At 37.4% G+C, this 16,839-nt stretch overlaps 1 protein-coding gene across 6 annotated transcripts in view; it reads right to left on the bottom strand.

Annotated features, from left to right (window-relative positions):
* CC2D2B (coiled-coil and C2 domain containing 2B) overlaps positions 1-16,839 on the bottom strand; it is a 94,338-nt gene that overhangs the window by 51,626 nt on the left and 25,873 nt on the right. For all 6 annotated transcript variants that reach the window (XM_040485989.1, XM_040485992.1, XM_040485991.1 and 3 more), the window contains 6 exons: positions 12,666-12,806; positions 10,921-11,029; positions 10,602-10,720; positions 7,935-8,112; positions 5,191-5,341; positions 4,026-4,173 (listed from right to left, as the gene is read on the bottom strand). In XM_040485989.1, the coding sequence (XP_040341923.1) occupies positions 4,026-4,173; positions 5,191-5,341; positions 7,935-8,112; positions 10,602-10,720; positions 10,921-11,029; positions 12,666-12,806 (846 nt within the window). The remainder of the gene's footprint in view (positions 1-4,025; positions 4,174-5,190; positions 5,342-7,934; positions 8,113-10,601; positions 10,721-10,920; positions 11,030-12,665; positions 12,807-16,839) is intronic.

Below are 16,839 nucleotides of genomic sequence, written 5' to 3'. Positions count from 1 at the left end.
ACAGGAAAAATGGTCAAGACAGGTCTTCAGAGTTTAATCAAATGCCTGGGTTTTTCTTTGTTTTAAAACAAAGAAGGCTTCTTGGATACCAAAGACTAACAGCTTAGGGAAATGGAATAGTTAAAGATAATGTAAGAAAAAGGGATAAAAATACATCATCAGGATCCTAAAGGAGACAAAGTTCCAAATTACCTGTATAAAAGCTTCAGAGTAAGGAGAACAAACATTTGACTCCAAGAAAAAAAAGCAAGGAATAGTATGATGAGGAAAAGATTGGAAATAGCTGCAGTGTGGACTATGCTAGGGAAAAACTAAGAAATAAAAACAAATAATGGTTCAGAGTATTAAAAGGTTACTCACTAGCTCCAAATGAATTACCTTTATTAATTTTCCATTTTTCTCTAAAATGCCCTTACTCAGGTCTCTAAGGAGATGACCTTGTGTACTCAGCAAAACAAGGACATCATTAAAATTTTGTTTCTGTCTACATAGTTATTTCTGTCTCCTCTGATTTGAAGAGATATTTCCTCTTCTCTGAAGCCATAGCTATTCACTTGCATTCTGGTTCAACATCTTCTTTCTGTGAAGGATCGCATACTCTTTCTAGTACATTCTGGCTCTTTCTCTATGGATTTCATCATTTGTTCTAGGAAGATAAAGATTGCCCCGACTTTCAAGAAACCTATACTTTGATTCTATTGTCTCTCTTATTTTCAGCCTCTTCTTAAAACTTCTTGACCTCAGTTTCCTCAATATCAATTGCTGAGTGCTACTGACACTTTGTTTTTTTTTTCTCTAAAACTATTGCCAAGGAAAGCATTTTTGAACTCTTACTGTCACTCTGGCCATATCTCACTGGTTTTATACACAGTGATCTCATTGTTATTTTTAAAATAGTCTCTAATTTCAGTCTTGATTTCCTGTTTAACCCAAGTTATTTATAGCAATGTTTTAGATTTTAAAAATTATTTTATTTTAAAAATAGACTCTTTAGAGTTTTAGGTTCAGAGCAAGACTGATCAGAAAGTGCACAGTTTCTATGTATCTCCTACCCCCGCTCCCATCCCCCAAAAAATGCCACCTCCTCTACTATCAACATCCTTTAACAATGTATAATTTAGCACATTCATCACAATAAAAGACTTGCATTTGTTACAATCAATGGTTGACACATCATTATCCCTCCAAATCCACAGTTTACATTACGGTTTATTTTTGGTGTTATACATTCCATTCCATAGGTTTTGACAAACATGTAATGACAGGTATCTACAATGATAATATCATATAGATAGTAGTTTCACTGCCCTAAAAATCCTGTGTGTCCTGCCTATTCATCCCTGCCTCCTCCTAATGCCTGGCAACCACTGATATTTTTTTGTCTCCACAGTTCTGACTTTTCCATAATGTCATATAGTTGGATATATAACTACGTCCTTTAAAAATATGTGTTTAGAGGTGCCTGGGTGGTTCAGTTGGTTGAGCGACCAACTCTTGATTTCAGCTCAGGTCATGATCTATAGTTCGTGAATCTGAGCCCTGCGTCAGGCTCTGCACTGACAGCACAGAGCCTGCTTGGGATTCTCTCTTTCTCCCTGTCTCTCTGCCTCTCTCCTGCTTGTGTGTGCTCTCTCTCTCTCAAAATAAATACATAAACTTAAAAAAACACATAAAAATTCCATACTATTAAAAAATAATAACAAATATATGTTTCGATGGGGAGGGGAAAGACCATCTTTTTGTTATCATCATTCATTAATTTTTAAATGATGGAAACCACTTGCCCCTTACATTTACTATTTTATTTAAATGTAGCAAACATATAAACCAGTATTATCATTTTTACAGAATTTTACTGTACTTAATTCTAGCAATCCTTTTTGTGGTATAATCTAGAAATCAATCCCAATTTCTCTAAGAAGTCCTAGGACATAGGGGCGTCTGGCTGGCTCAGTTGGTTAAGCGTCCAGCTCTTGATTTCAGCTCAGGTCATGATCTTATAGTTCGAGGGATCAAGCCCCATGTTAGGCTCTGTGTTGACAGCATGGGGCCTGCTTCAGATTCTCTCTCTCCCTCTCTCTCTGCCCCTACCCTGCACTCTCATGCTCACTCTTTCTGTCTCTCTCACTCTCTCTCAAAATAAATAAACTTAAAAAAAATAAATAAAGAAGTCCTGGGACATGAATAAGATTTCTAGGATTTTTCTTCTAGCAAACTGATAATGCATAAATGATTCTTTCATAATCCAAAATGTTTGGGAGATATAAAAGCTTCACAAATAAAATCCCTGGGAGTACTTGGCCCCTGCCTGCAAGAGCTATGGAACCGTCTCTGTCATCATCCATGTAGCTATTAACCTAAGCATTAAAAATTTTTTTTTCAACGTTTATTTATTATTTTTGGGACAGAGAGAGACAGAGCATGAACGGGGGAGGGGCAGAGAGAGAGGGAGACACAGAATCGGAAACAGGCTCCAGGCTCCGAGCCATCAGCCCAGAGCCTGACGCGGGGCTCGAACTCACGGACCGCGAGATCGTGACCTGGCTGAAGTTGGACGCTTAACCGACTGCGCCACCCAGGCGCCCCTGACCTAAGCATTAAAGAGATACAGTCACTTACATGTAAATGCAAATAAAAATAAATAGTCCAAATAAACTGACCTGCTCTTACCACTGCTGGAGTTTTTTTCCCTTTTACAGATATAGATTCTGTGTGATGCTTTGCTGAAGATTGGTATTATTTCATAAAAGTTTATTACCTGCATGCAGAAGAATGAAACTAGACCACTTTATTACACCATTCACAAAAATAAACTCAAAATGGATGAAGGACCTGAATGTGAGACAGGAAACCATCAAAACCCTAGAGGAGAAAGCAGGAAAAGACCTCTCTGACCTCAGCCGCAGCAATTTCTTACTTGACACATCTCCAAAGGCAAGGGAATTAAAAGCAAGAATGAACTACTGGGACCTCACCAAGATAAAAAGCTTCTTCACTGCAAAGGAAACAATTAACAAAACTAAAAGGCAACCGATGGAATAGGAAAAGATATTTGCAAATGACATATCGGATAAAGGGCTAGTATCCAAAATCTATAAAGAACTCACCAAACTCCACACCCGAAAAACAAATAATCCAGTGAATAAATGGGCAGAAGACGTGAATAGACACTCTTCTAAAGAAGACATCCAGATGGCCAACAGGCACATGAAAAGATGCTCAATATCACTCCTCATCAGGGAAATACAAATCAAAACCACACTGAGATACCACCTCACACTGGTCAGAGTGGCTAAAATGAACAAATCAGGAGACTATAGATGCTGGAGAGGATGTGGAGAAACGGGAACCCTCTTGCACTGTTGGTGGGAATGCAAACTGGTGCAGCCGCTCTGGAAAACAGTGTGGAGGTTCCTCAAAAAATTAAAAATAGACCTACCCTATGACCCAGCAATAGCACTGCTAGGAATTTACCCAAGGGATACAGGAGTACTGATGCATAGGGGCACTTGTACCCCAATGTTTATAGCAGCACTCTCAACAATAGCCAAATTATGGAAAGAGCCTAAATGTTCATCAACTGATGAATGGATAAAGAAGATGTGGTTTATTTATACAATGGAATACTACTCGGCAATGAGAAAGAATGAAATCTGGCCATTTGTAGCAACGTGGATGGAACTGGAGAGTGTTATGCTAAGTGAAATAAGTCAGGCAGAGAAAGACAGATACCATATATTTTCACTCCTATGTGGATCCTGAGAAACTTAACAGAAAACCAGGGGGAAGGGGGAGAAAAAAAGTTACAGAGAGGGAAGGAGGCAAACCATAAGAGACTCTTAAATACTGAGAGCAAACTGAGGGTCGATGGGGGTGGGGGAGAGGGGAAAGCGGGTGATGGGCATTGAGGAGGGCACCTGTTGGGAGGAGCACTGGGTGTTGTACGGAAACCAATTTGACAATAAATTACATATTAAAAAATAATAATTAAAAAATAAATAAATAAAATAAAATAAGTTTATTACCTGCAGTAAGCAGATCTTAAGGACTGCGACTTGGGTGTCAGAGGAATACCATTTTCGTCTAAAGCCCATGATAGACAGTAGCTAAGTTTTCCTGATGTCAAAAGACAAAGTTCTTCAGTTGCATTTCCCTCAAGAATAAAAGGCACATCTGTATATAAAAAGCATTAAAAACATGCAATTTAAATAAAGCACAGAGTTTAACACATTGCAGATGTTTTCCCCTGACTTTTACCTGTGGAACCCAAGGCTGTTCTGTGGTGACCCCAGGCTCTAATTTTAGAGCTCTCCCTCATTTCCCATCTAAGGTACCTCAAGGCAGACGACTTGCCTTCTCCTTACAACCAGAACTTTTCTTAACCATTCTTTCTGGAAGTGGCTTCCAGAAGGAAAGGACACTGGCAGCAGGTCAAGCGCCAAACCAGCTACTACTCCGTCCTTTTTCCCTACATTCCCGAGTCTTCTCCCTCTACCCATTTTCTTTCTCAGTCTCCAGGGGGCTTAACAATACATCCTTTCTCTCCTTTTCTCTCTTTCTCTCCCTCCTTCTCTCTCCCTTCCCTATTCAGTTCAAAGACAAATCAACACGTCCTGGAGCTTCTTTAGGCTTCACTGAAGGAGAGGTAGAAGCAGAGCAGTCTCTCCACTCAGGATCAGACTCCTGTTCCACAGAGCACCGTGCTCCTGTTTCAGATAATTTAGGAAAAGCACAGGTGCTGATTCCAAATTTTATTTTTTTTAATTTTTTTTTCAACGTTTGTTTATTTTTGGGACAGAGAGAGACAGAGCATGAACGGGGGAGGGGCAGAGAGAGAGGGAGACACAGAGTCGGAAACAGGCTCCAGGCTCCGAGCCATCAGCCCAGAGCCTGACGCGGGGCTCGAACTCCCGGACCGCGAGATCGTGACCTGGCTGAAGTCGGACACTTAACTGACTGCGCCACCCAGGCGCCCCGCTGATTCCAAATTTTAGATTTCCCAAAGATCTGATGATTCAAGACAAAGTGTAAAAAATCTTGGTTTAACATCTGAAAGGAGAGTTTAACACACTTCAAACCTGATACGTAAACATAGCATTCTTTACTCACATAAATGATCCAGGGTCAGGTGGGATACAGAGTTCAAAAAGAGAATAGAGGTGGGGGAGGGGACGTTTTAAATACACTTACTGCTTCCTACTTCTCCATATGCAGGTGTGACCAGCTCATCAGAGCTAAACTCTACATATTCCAAAACAGTTTTGCTTTTCACCTCTGTGCTGTTAGGTAAAGGTAAATACAGTTTTGCCAGTAAGCTTGTCCTTTGACTTACTTCATAAACCTAAATATAAAAGAAACAGTTGATAGCTCACTGGAAGTACCAAATAAATAAATAAATAAATAAATAAATAAATAAATAAAAAAGCTAAAAGCTAAAATAAGAATCTTCACTAACACATTTTTATTCTTTTTTAAAAATACTAGAATATAAAATAGGTATAGCATTTCATCCACATGATTATAAGAAAAGGAAATAATCATATGTCCTTAAAAATACAATGCCTTTTAGTGGTTTCAAAGAAAATGAATTGAATAAAAGGATTACAAATATAGTTCTGAGCATATGGGTACATATAACACAATACCTGAATAACTTGCTTTTGGATAGCACTTTTAAAGTTCCTTATCTCATTTAAACCTGATAAAAATTATAGGAAATAGGCATTATTCTTCCAATTTTATAAATGAAGAAACTGAGTCTCTATATGAAACTACATTCGTTTTTATTATAAATGATAGAAACCCAGGTTGAATTGCTCCACAAAAGGGGAGATCCATTGGTTCATGGAGTCCAAGGACAAGTTAAATGAGCTATAGGAGGTACGGGAGGGAGAAAGAGTCCCAGAAGAACGAGTAGGGAGGTGCTGAATAGACAGTTCCATACTAAACCCGAGACTTCTGATTCTGCGTGCTGTTCTATACTACAATCCCATCACTGCCATAACTACAAACCTAATGGGTTTTTTAGAAAAATCTTATTTTGACTTATACTGTGTTGTCAGTGTTTGGGGAAACAGTGATAGGTGCTCAAAGAAGAAGGAAATCAAGGAGGGAGAAAATGCTTCCTGAAAGATAAGAACGTGTCAATCAAAAGGATGGGTGGTTAACCAGAAAAGTAGAGAAAAAGGAGAGTCAAAGAGGCAAATGTTTTCTCCGGTCATCTTAGCACTGTCCTTGTAAGAGTGAATATAAGTCAGCACACTAGTTCCTTGACAAAGGCATCCCTAATGTAGAAAAGTTTATAGGGGTGTAGTTAATGGACTTAGGAGGATTCAGGTCTATGAGAGAAATTTCTTATTGCAACTCAGTAAATTGGCTACCTGAAGAGAGGTGATGCACTGATAACTATATTCAAATGTAAAATTGGCATTTTGATTTTACACATCAGTCTTGTGTTTTGTTTAGGGGATATAGACGTATTCTCACGGGACTGTCAAATTCAGGTTCTGAGACTGCAGGGCTGGAGACCAGATCCTGGGTAGTAACTGTAAAGGTAGAGAGTTCCACCTCTGTGAAGTCTCCTGGTAGAGCCTTGTCCCCTGATGGCAGCTCTCTGGACCACTGCGTGGCTGGGATGGAGTGTCAAGAATGAAAATGGGCCTTGTGAGTAGAAGAACTAGAATGTTCAGAAGCTCAGAGGTAGGAAATGGCAAGGATGTATGGGGAAAAAAACCAAGCAGTTCAGTTTGACTAAGGTGAGAAAGGAATAAAGAGGAATGGCAAGGAGTTCCTAAATTCAAAATGTAGGTTAGCATCTGTTAGGCTATCTAAATAAATAGATTTATTTTGCAATTTTTGCAGTAGCTCATGGTGCACTTTATTCCTAGCTAGACTCCCTTCCTTCCCTGCCTCTTAGTTTGTTAAGATCATGTTCTAAGTGGCAGTATGATGATGAAGGATTCAAAATACGCACTTGTCTACTTGGGTGGGGGCAAGTTTTAAACTTAGATTATTGTATCACAATTTATTTTAAGCACAACAGGAAAGTATAGTCAGTATCTATCTTAGCATGTTTTTAAAATAGGAATTTCAACAGAGGTGCATTTTAAGATGATAGAAACTTGTTAAGTTTAGATAAACAAAATGAAGGTAGCCTCTGAGCAGAGAGAGAAAAAATTATTTTAGGTATTGTAAACATACCTCTGATTTAGATTTATAATTCTTTCCTCACTCCTCAAACCTCAGCCCATGCTCACATACACAAATCTTTATTCCCTCCTAACTTTCCTTTCAAGTCTAGTTGCAAGTTTAACCCCCATAATAGCCAAGACTTCCTATCTAGACTCCTTTACTGTCTTTAATTTTTCTCCATTGTCCTATTTTCTTCTTCCTTTAGTGCAGGGGTTCTGATGATGGGGCCTTTGGACAGCAATTAGGAGTCTGTTATATGTATGTTCTTTCATCAGCTTCTTAAAGGGATCCAAAACATAAACAAACAGACAAATAAATAACATACATACATACATACATACATACTTAGAAATTCAGCAAGAGACTGAAATCATCAAGTCAGGGTGGGACTATTTGGAGAAATCAAACAGCACTTACAAAAGCTATGTTACTCATTTTAGTTTAAATAATTGCCTTACACCTTGCTAGCAAGTGAACAGTAATGCTGCACATCCAGGGTTGGTAGGAATTTCAGCAGGAGAGAATGGAAGTATTTAGAACAACCACAAATCAAATAATTTATACTTGTAGTATAAAAGACTATTGCTGAATTACAAATACATTATTTATAAATGACTTGCCTACCCATATAGATCGATCATCTCTAAACAGAAATTACTTGTCACATATAACAGTAGCTACCAAGAAATATAAAAGTATGTATGACATAAAATAAGATACAGAAGTAAATGACAATGGCATACCTCCAAGCAAATTGTTTCTGGCCAACATATTATCTGAATATTGAAAATTTGCTGAAACATGACTTTAAAATCAAACTGTAGGGGAGATACAGAAGTGCAAGAAACTTGTTTATCGTTGGATAATATTTTAATAAAATATTTAAGCTTCTGAATTTTGGCTCTCCTCTTTTGTTCATGCCTAAAAATTAAATAAATATTTAAAGCATCCTTAAAAAGCAAGACAGGTACAAAATATTGTTCTTTTCAAAATGTACCTAAGCATGTTAAAGTATGACCTTTTTGGAAACCATTTAATGCTATCTTTGAGCCAAATAATGATTGCCTATGTGTGGATAATAGCCTCTCCTACTCAAATATTTTTTTTAAAGATATTTACTTAAAAATAAAGAAAGAAGTAAAGTCAAGGTACTATATATCACTCTGCTATTTATTTTACTAAACTGTAACTTAGTCTTCTAAGAGGAGAAAACTGAGGGACTTAGGAATGGGGGGAGGAGCTTGAATTAAAAACTCAAAAATATTTTCTAACTTCTAGAAGAAAGACACACTTTTAAAAGAAATACACCATGTTTTCAATAACCTCAGTGAGGTGGCTCTAAGTCAACAGAGTTGCTATGTCCTCTTAAAGGTCTTTATAAACCCCTTTAGGCTTTAGGCTGCACACTCTTTTTTCTCTAGGACGTTCTTTCTCTAAGCCCAAAGACCAGAGAGGCAAGCCAGATTCCCTGGGGCTTCTATGAAACACTTGCTGGGAAATCAAACTGATCCCTTAAGTGATATGAAACTCCTAAAGAGAGTCTTCCGGCCACTCATTCATTTGTTCATTCAACCAACATTTATTGAATTATCTTCTCAGCTGCAAGGGACCTGACCTAATGATGTTTAGGGCTTCTCTTTTTCAGAAGGGAGAGATTGGTTGGAAGATAAGCTCTGGGATGAAACATAATATGCCCTTCTGTTCTCCACCGTAATCGTCCTAGGGGCCCAGCATCTCCCGGCCTCCATATCTGCCCATGTTCTCTGTAACCTTTTCAGAGGTTCAGGAGACAAAAGATTACTTATTTTTCTTATCTCCCTGTTGGCCTCTTCTAAGCATCTTACCAATTACTTTTTACTTTTTACAAATTACTTTTTAATGTTGCCCTCTGAAAGTAGTTTTTTTTTTTAATTTTTTTTTCAACGTTTATTTATTTTTGGGACAGAGAGAGACAGAGCATGAACGGGGGAGGGGCAGAGAGAGAGGGAGACACAGAGTCGGAAACAGGCTCCAGGCTCTGAGCCATCAGCCCAGAGCCTGATGCGGGGCTCGAACCCACGGGCCGCGAGATCGTGACCTGGCTGAAGTCAGACGCTTAACCGACTGCGCCACCCAGGCGCCCCTGAAAGTAGTTTTAACAATGAGCTCATGAACTGATTATGAAAATCCATTAATTCAGGATTATATTTATCTTTGGGAAATCTTGCCTTTTTTGTCACCTATAAACTCTTTATAATTCTTCTTTAATCCTTGTATTCCTTTCATCTCTATCCCTGACACCGGTATGTTCTTCTTTTCTAGAGAGTCAATCCTTATTCAACTGGACATTTTAAGGGAATAATGACAGCAGTGCCCCATAATAGCATTGGCTTTGAAAAGACAGAACATGTCCCATTTCCTTTTGCCTTGATTTCCACTAAGTTTTAGCCTAGGTTTTCCAGCACATATATCTTCTTCCTTCTCTTCCCACTCTTTACCTCTAACTTCTATTTTGTGGCTCTTGTTCTCTCATCCTCATTTAGATGGTCCTTTTGTATGCCTGTCTTACATAATAATTATCTCAGGCCCTCTTTGGAAGTAGGTGCAGAACAAATAAAGCATTGCTTCACTGCTGCACTTTGCTAGTCAGAAAGAGGGTAGTGGTAATTGTGCCTTTGTGTCTGCTACTCTTTATGTTCATTTCAAATGTAATCATCCATTCATTTCATAAGTATAATTATTTATCGGGCATCTACTACCCTCCAACGCTGTATTAAATGATGCACATTCACACAATACTCAAAGATGAATTGGTACAAAGTGTCCCATGGGGCAGAGATGTTGAAAAGTTGGACTTAGTTCAATGTCCCAAGATGCCATATCCATCTCCTTTAAAGGAGATGAGGTCCATGGGCTCAGAGATGGGAGAAATGGGAATCTGTATGAGATCTGTTTTTGCATGAATGTCCTAGGAATAGGGAGAAAACACAGCTCAAGGAAAAAAAACACAACTGGAAAGGAAAGAAGTTTGTATAAAGCAGAAAATTTTCCTTCAGATACAGAATACTTATGGAAGCAAGAGGTGGGCAACCACATACTCTTATTTTCTGCAGTGGCTATCTATACCTGAACGAAAATTAGTACCATAGCAAAACAAAAAACAACCATCAAACCAAACTGGTTTATGTCCTACCTGAGTCATGAATTAGGTGACCCTGGGCAACTTGCCCTTCATAAGCATAAATTCCCCCAAATCTACGATGGGGATAATACCACAGAGATATGGTTGCAGTTAAATGTGCAAATGTATTTAAAACCTTAGTAAAGTGCCTGGCATCTGGTATTCACTCTAATACTATTAGTCTAATACTATTATTAAAACAATACAACAGACAATATATAACAAAGAAATAATCCTTTAAAAGGCTTACAATGAACACTTGGATAAGTTTGTTAATTCTGTAGTGAAAGAAAGTTGTGGGATCAAGGTAATTGGTCTTATTCTTTCAATGTCTGTTTCTTCAAGCTCTGAAGCTAAGTATGAGAGGCTCTAGAAACCAAAACATAAATATATAATTTACAATGTAAGTTCACTGCTTAAGACAAGAATTCTTGAAATTACACTTTTATTTCTTAGGTTTGTCATTTTGTTGGGTAACTGTTACAAATACCAAGATTTCCTATTCTACCAAACAATTAAATGTTATAACCAGCAAAGAGGAGTTGAATGTTATTTTGAAATATAAATACCTCCCATTTATCCCCATTCTTAAATGCTTTTCCTTCAGTTTTCTTCTGAGTCTCAGACATTTCTAACAGTTCTTCTTGGTTTTGCTCATCACATTTATTCATTTTTACCCTAATTGATAATAAACATAATTATTTGAAGCAGAAATAATGGGACTATGTGAGATCTGTTAGAGGTGTTCTTAACACATATACACACACACGACCAATCTCTTACAACAAATAATTGTACACCCCAAGAACATTAGTAGTGAGAGTAAAAGTGAGTGGTGAGCAGGTGGTATTGGTCTAGATCTGCTGTTCTGAACAAACTTATGGCATCTCTGTCTCTCCTTTTCCGCCCAGGGGCTCATAATGCATGGGCATATCAGACTGGTTTAAAGGAATGGAGGCAAGTCAGCAAGTTTACGTGAATTCAGAACTCTACGAAAAAGTTTCATGCTAGGTTAGGTTCAGAAACTGTCAGAAGCTGGGGCGCCTGGGTGGCTCAGTCGGTTAAGCTTCTGACTTAGGCTCAGGTCAGGTCATGATCTCATGGTTTAGGTCATGATCTCATGGTTCGTGGTTCGTGAAGTTTGAAATCTGAGTCGGGCTCTGTGCTGACAGCTTCGAGCCTGCTTCAGATTCTGTGTCTCCCTCTCTGCCCCTCCCCCTGTCACACTCTGTCTCTCTCTCTCTTAAAAATAAACAAACACTATAAAAAAATTAAAAAAAAAGAAAAACCACAAGAAGCACTTTCGTTAAAAACCACTGTAGCAGGAAAAAAAAAATCAACGAAGTAAATGTCTTTCTTAATAGGCTGAAGTTCCACTAATTTCTTAGTTTTGAAAAAGACATGGGTTGTGGGGAGGGAACTAGTTATTTCAATGTATTCACACACAGCTTAAGTGATTAGCAAATACAGATTTGAACTGTAACCATCTCCTCCACTAACTATGTTTTTATGACTTATACATTTCACCTAGGAGTATGATTGCTGGGTCTATGTGAGGCTTTGTAAGAAAAGTGCCAAACTGTTTTCTTTCTTTCTTTTTTTTTTTTTTTTGCCAAACTGTTTTCAAATGGCTGCACTAATTACATTCTCATCAGCAATTAATGAATGAGACTTCCTCCTGCTCAATATCTTCATCAATATTTGTTACTGCCTTTTTAATTTTGTCTTGTTTTGGATTTTAGCCATTCTAAATGGTGTATAGTTATCCCACTGTGGTTTTAATTTACATTTCTTTACTGACATGCCATGCCATGCTGAGCATCTTTTCATGTGTCCATTTACCATCCATTTGCCTTCTTTAGTGAAGTGTCTGTTCAAATCTTTCACCCATTTTAATTTTTTTAATAATGTTTATTTTTGAGAGAGAGAGAGACAGAGACAGAGACAGAGTGTGAGTAGTGCGGAGGGGCAGAGAGAGAGGGAGACACAGAATCTGAAGCAGGCTCCAGGCTCTGAGCTGTCAGCACAGAGCCCGACACGGGGCTCGAACCCACAAACCATGAGATCATGACCTGAGCCGAAGTCTGACTTAATCAACTGAGCCACCCAGGCACCCCAATCTTTTGCCCATTTAAGAAATCAAGTTGTCTCATTAAGTTTTAAGGATTGTTCAAGTATTCAAAATACAAGTCCTTTGTTGACGACATCAAGTAGATGTCTAGCTTCTGGATTTTCTCCCAGTTACTGTAAATGTCCAGTTATTCATGGGCGGTTCCTCAGGAGACTTATAAGAACAAACAGAGTAGCCACTCACCTTTGAAACTGTAACTTTACTGGGGTGCTTGTAAACCCTTGCTGTTGTCGGAGGGATTTTATTTGTTTCCAAGTCCGTGATATACTGTGTAATAGGGAGAAGTCTTTTCCTCTTTCTAAATCATAAAGCTGTTTTGTATTACTACAACAATAATGGTAGATCAAAAATATGTTGGTCATTAATAGAAATCATTAAAAATGGCCTGGAAGAATGTACTGACAAATTGTTCTGGATACCCCCACCTTATGATTTTTTTGCATTTTACCTACGTCTTGATATAGCTATAGAAATTCCACTTAAGAGATTAATTCCTTTACGACTGGAAGATTTTTCACTATTCAAAAGTGCCCTGCTAAAAGCCAGACTTTTCCAGATGTTCTGGTCATTCTGCAGTGTATTTATTATACTTTTTTTCCAGATCAACAATTGAAACTATTGCTTCAAATTTAGAGGTACTTTGCTGGATGGGGTAGTGATCATATGATTTGGATATTGGTAATCTACAGTTTTTAAAGATGCCTCTTCTGTTTTATGACTTTGCAAACACACTATTAGTATGACAAATTACACTGACTTTCTAATGTTAAGTCACCCACCCTTGCATTCCTGGAATGGTCCCAACAACTTCACTGTATTAATGGACAGAATTCTGTTTAGCATGTTTGTACCTATGTTCATGCGTTAAATTGGGTTGCAAGAGTTTTTGTATTAAGTTTTGTTTTTGTTTTTAATTTATTTTTAACGTTTATTATTGAGAGACAGAGAGAGACAGAGCATGAACATGGGTGGGGCAGAGAGAGGAGGAGACACAGAATCCAAAGCAGGCTGCAGGCTCTGACCTGTTAGCACAGAGCCAAACGCAGGGCTCGAACTCACAAAGCGCAAGATCATGACCTGAGGTGAAGTTGGATATTTAACCAACTGAGTCACCCAGGTGCTCCTCTAATCAATTTTGCTTTATATATTTTGAAGCCATAGTATTATACACATATATGTGTATATGTGTGTATGCGTATATATAAATACATCTTAATTAAACTGCATTATTTTGATGTACTCTTCTTTATACCTAGTAAAACTTTTTGCCTTAAACATCTATTTTACCTTATATTAACATAGCTATGCTGGCTTTATTTTGTTAGTGTTTGTATGGTATTTTTTCCCATTATTTCTATTCCCTAACTTTTTATATCTTTATGATCTAGATAAGTCTCTTATAAATAATATACAATTAGATTTTAGTTTTGGTTTTCCTCCTTTTAAAAAAATTTATTGAAATTTAGTTGACACGCAATGTTACATTAGTTTCAAGTGTACAACATAATGATTCAACAATTCTACAAGTTATACTATACTCACCACAAATTTGTCTAACATATGTCACCTTACAACACTAGTACAATACACTAGTACTGTATTTTCCATGCTGTACCTTTCATCCCTGTGACTTATTCATTCCACAACTGGAAGCTTGTACCTCCCACTCCCCTTCACCCGTCTTGTCCATCCCCTACCTCCTTCCTCTCTGGCAACCACCAGTTTGTTGTCTGTACTTATGGGTCTGTTTCTGCTTTTTGTTCATTTATTTGTTTTGTTTTCAGATTCCACATATAAATGAAATCATGGTATTTGTCTTTCTCTGTCTTACTTACTTCACTTAGCATAATACCCTTTAGGTCCATGTTGTCACAAATGGTAAGATCTCATTCTTTTTTATGGCTCGGTAATATTCTGTGGTATATGTGTGTATGTGTCTATGCGTGTGTGTGTGTGTGTGTGTGTGTGTGTACACCATATCTTTATTCATCTATTGACGGACACTTAGGTTGTTCCATATGGATTTTGTTTTCTAAATTCTAATTCAGTCTACCAACCTAGACAAAAGTGGAGCACTTAGCTCATTTAGATATATTTAGGTTTAACTCCATTTTCTTTTATGTTTTCTACTTGTCTCATATGTTTCTATGTTCCTTTTTCTCTCTTTTCTTGTCTTCTTTTGGATTGTTTGAATATTTCTTTATTGTCTCATTTTCCTCTCCTATTGACTTGAGCTGTATTTTCTTTTAGATGTTGTAAGTTAAAATCTGAGCCCTTGATTTATCAAAGTCTAATATTAAGCTTTACCCTTACTCTCCTTATGAACAATGCAAATATCTTTAATTTCTCTTATCCTCCTCCATTCTTTACTCCATTCTACAAGTGATACTTTTGAACTCTCTCTATATTTTTATATCCATGAGACACCATTACATCACTTGTTCACTGAGAATTGCCTGCATATTTACCACCTTTATTGCTCCTCAATACTTCCTGATTCATTTTTTACTGTAAGCTCATGTTCCTTAGAATTCCAAATCTGTGAAAATCTCTGAGCTAAGGTTAAATTTGTGCTCTTCCAGAAAGAATATTTATTGGCTTTGCCAATTGTCTGCTGTCACTACTAATCTGGGACTATTTTAAATTCAGTTCTAAATCTGATATTTTAGATCACATAAGTACTATGAAGTCAGATTATAAATCTGTATGAATGCTGGATTGTGGTTATGAATTTTCAAAGGAGCATTTTCCTCCTTCTGCCTAGTGACAAAGTCCAAGACAAATTTTTTTGTCATCCTCTTTATATTCCCCCTTCATGAGGTTTAACACCCATTATAGAATGATCTCTTACTAGACTTTCCAATTAAGTTGACCTTCGCTTTCTTTATCTTCTACTTTTGGTACTCCCTGAAGCCATCTGAATGATAGCTCAAGGTTACTAATATTTAACAAATATCCTCAGCATAAAAGCTGGCTTTACCCCTCTCTAATTTTTATGATTTTTCCTTTCAGTTTGTTTTTGGCTTTTGCAGATTCCTTACTTTTTGCCATTTGGGGAATATGTTTATAAAGATAACATTCATATTTTATCAGACATTTTTAGTTGTTTTCATTAAAAGGGCCATTCATGAAATCTAGTCTACCAGAAATAGAAGCCCATTGCCATTTATTCATTCAGCAAATATTCACTGAATGCTTACTACATGCCAGGCACTGTGCTAGTTAAGAGGGATACAAAGATAAACAGATATACTCTCTGGGTTCAAGAAGCTTACAGACACGTAAACTAACCAATGCAATAAAATGTTATAGGTGTTATAACAGAAGTCCACACAGCTAGAGTGTGGGCATAAATAAGAGCTAAAAGCAATAGCAGGCGAAAACTTAAGAGTATGTGACACTCAATTCAAATCAACAAACACATAATAAATATCTATTATGTGGTAGGGAATATTTTGGGTGCTGATAACTAATATCCCAACAGGGAAAAATGCAGAACAAGTAATTACAAATATAATGAATATTATGAAAGGGGGAATATGTAAATACCATGTGAATATACAAAATAAAGAGAGAGAGAAAGAATTTAATCTAATCTAATGGGCAAGTAAGAGCCTCCCTGAGAAACTTGAAATTGAATAAAATGCATATGTTGCCTAAGTGTCAGGTAGAAAACAATGAAAGAACCTTCTAGAAACAAGAGGCATTAAAACAAGGATACTTAGATATTAGACAACATAGTCCATTTAGGGCACTCAACTATGAAATTCCAAAGCAGAAAGCCCCTAACATGAAGCTTGAGAGGGAAGTAGGAGTCCGGTTACATAGGGCCTTACAGATCATACTAAAGCTATTGAATTTTATTGTGAAGGTAATAGGAAACCACTAATTGTGGCTTATTTATTTAGAAAAATCACTTTGGTTTCAATACGGAGCATGGCTTAAAGAGAGGTATTCTAGGAGACTGAGTAGTCAGGCTATGAGATAAGCACCTGAAATAAGGCAGAATCAGTGGGAATGTTTACTGTTTGGAGGTGAGTGATGAGAGGAGAGGCAAGAAGGGGGTTCATGAATGACTTACAGCTTTCTATCCTGGGTACCAGCTCATTGTGGGTATCAGGCACATAAAAGGTTAGATAGTCATAAAAGGTTAAATATATCTTTTCTAATGGAAACACTGTTTTTCAAATGTCCACAAACTACTCTTTGCAGCATTTCAACACTACTCTAAGAATTTTCCTGAATGTAAATCTATTACATTGCTTTTTTTCTGCTTTGATAAAGCAATGATATCTTCAATGACCCTCCGACACACACACACACACACACACACACACACACACACACACACACACAC

Source organism: Herpailurus yagouaroundi, unplaced genomic scaffold (assembly GCF_014898765.1).
Source record: "Herpailurus yagouaroundi ecotype Mexico unplaced genomic scaffold, PumYag 163, whole genome shotgun sequence".
NCBI classification, from domain to species: Eukaryota; Metazoa; Chordata; class Mammalia; order Carnivora; family Felidae; genus Herpailurus; species Herpailurus yagouaroundi.
Note: the sequence above shows the minus strand (reverse complement) of the source record. Positions and strands in the feature narration are given on the sequence as shown.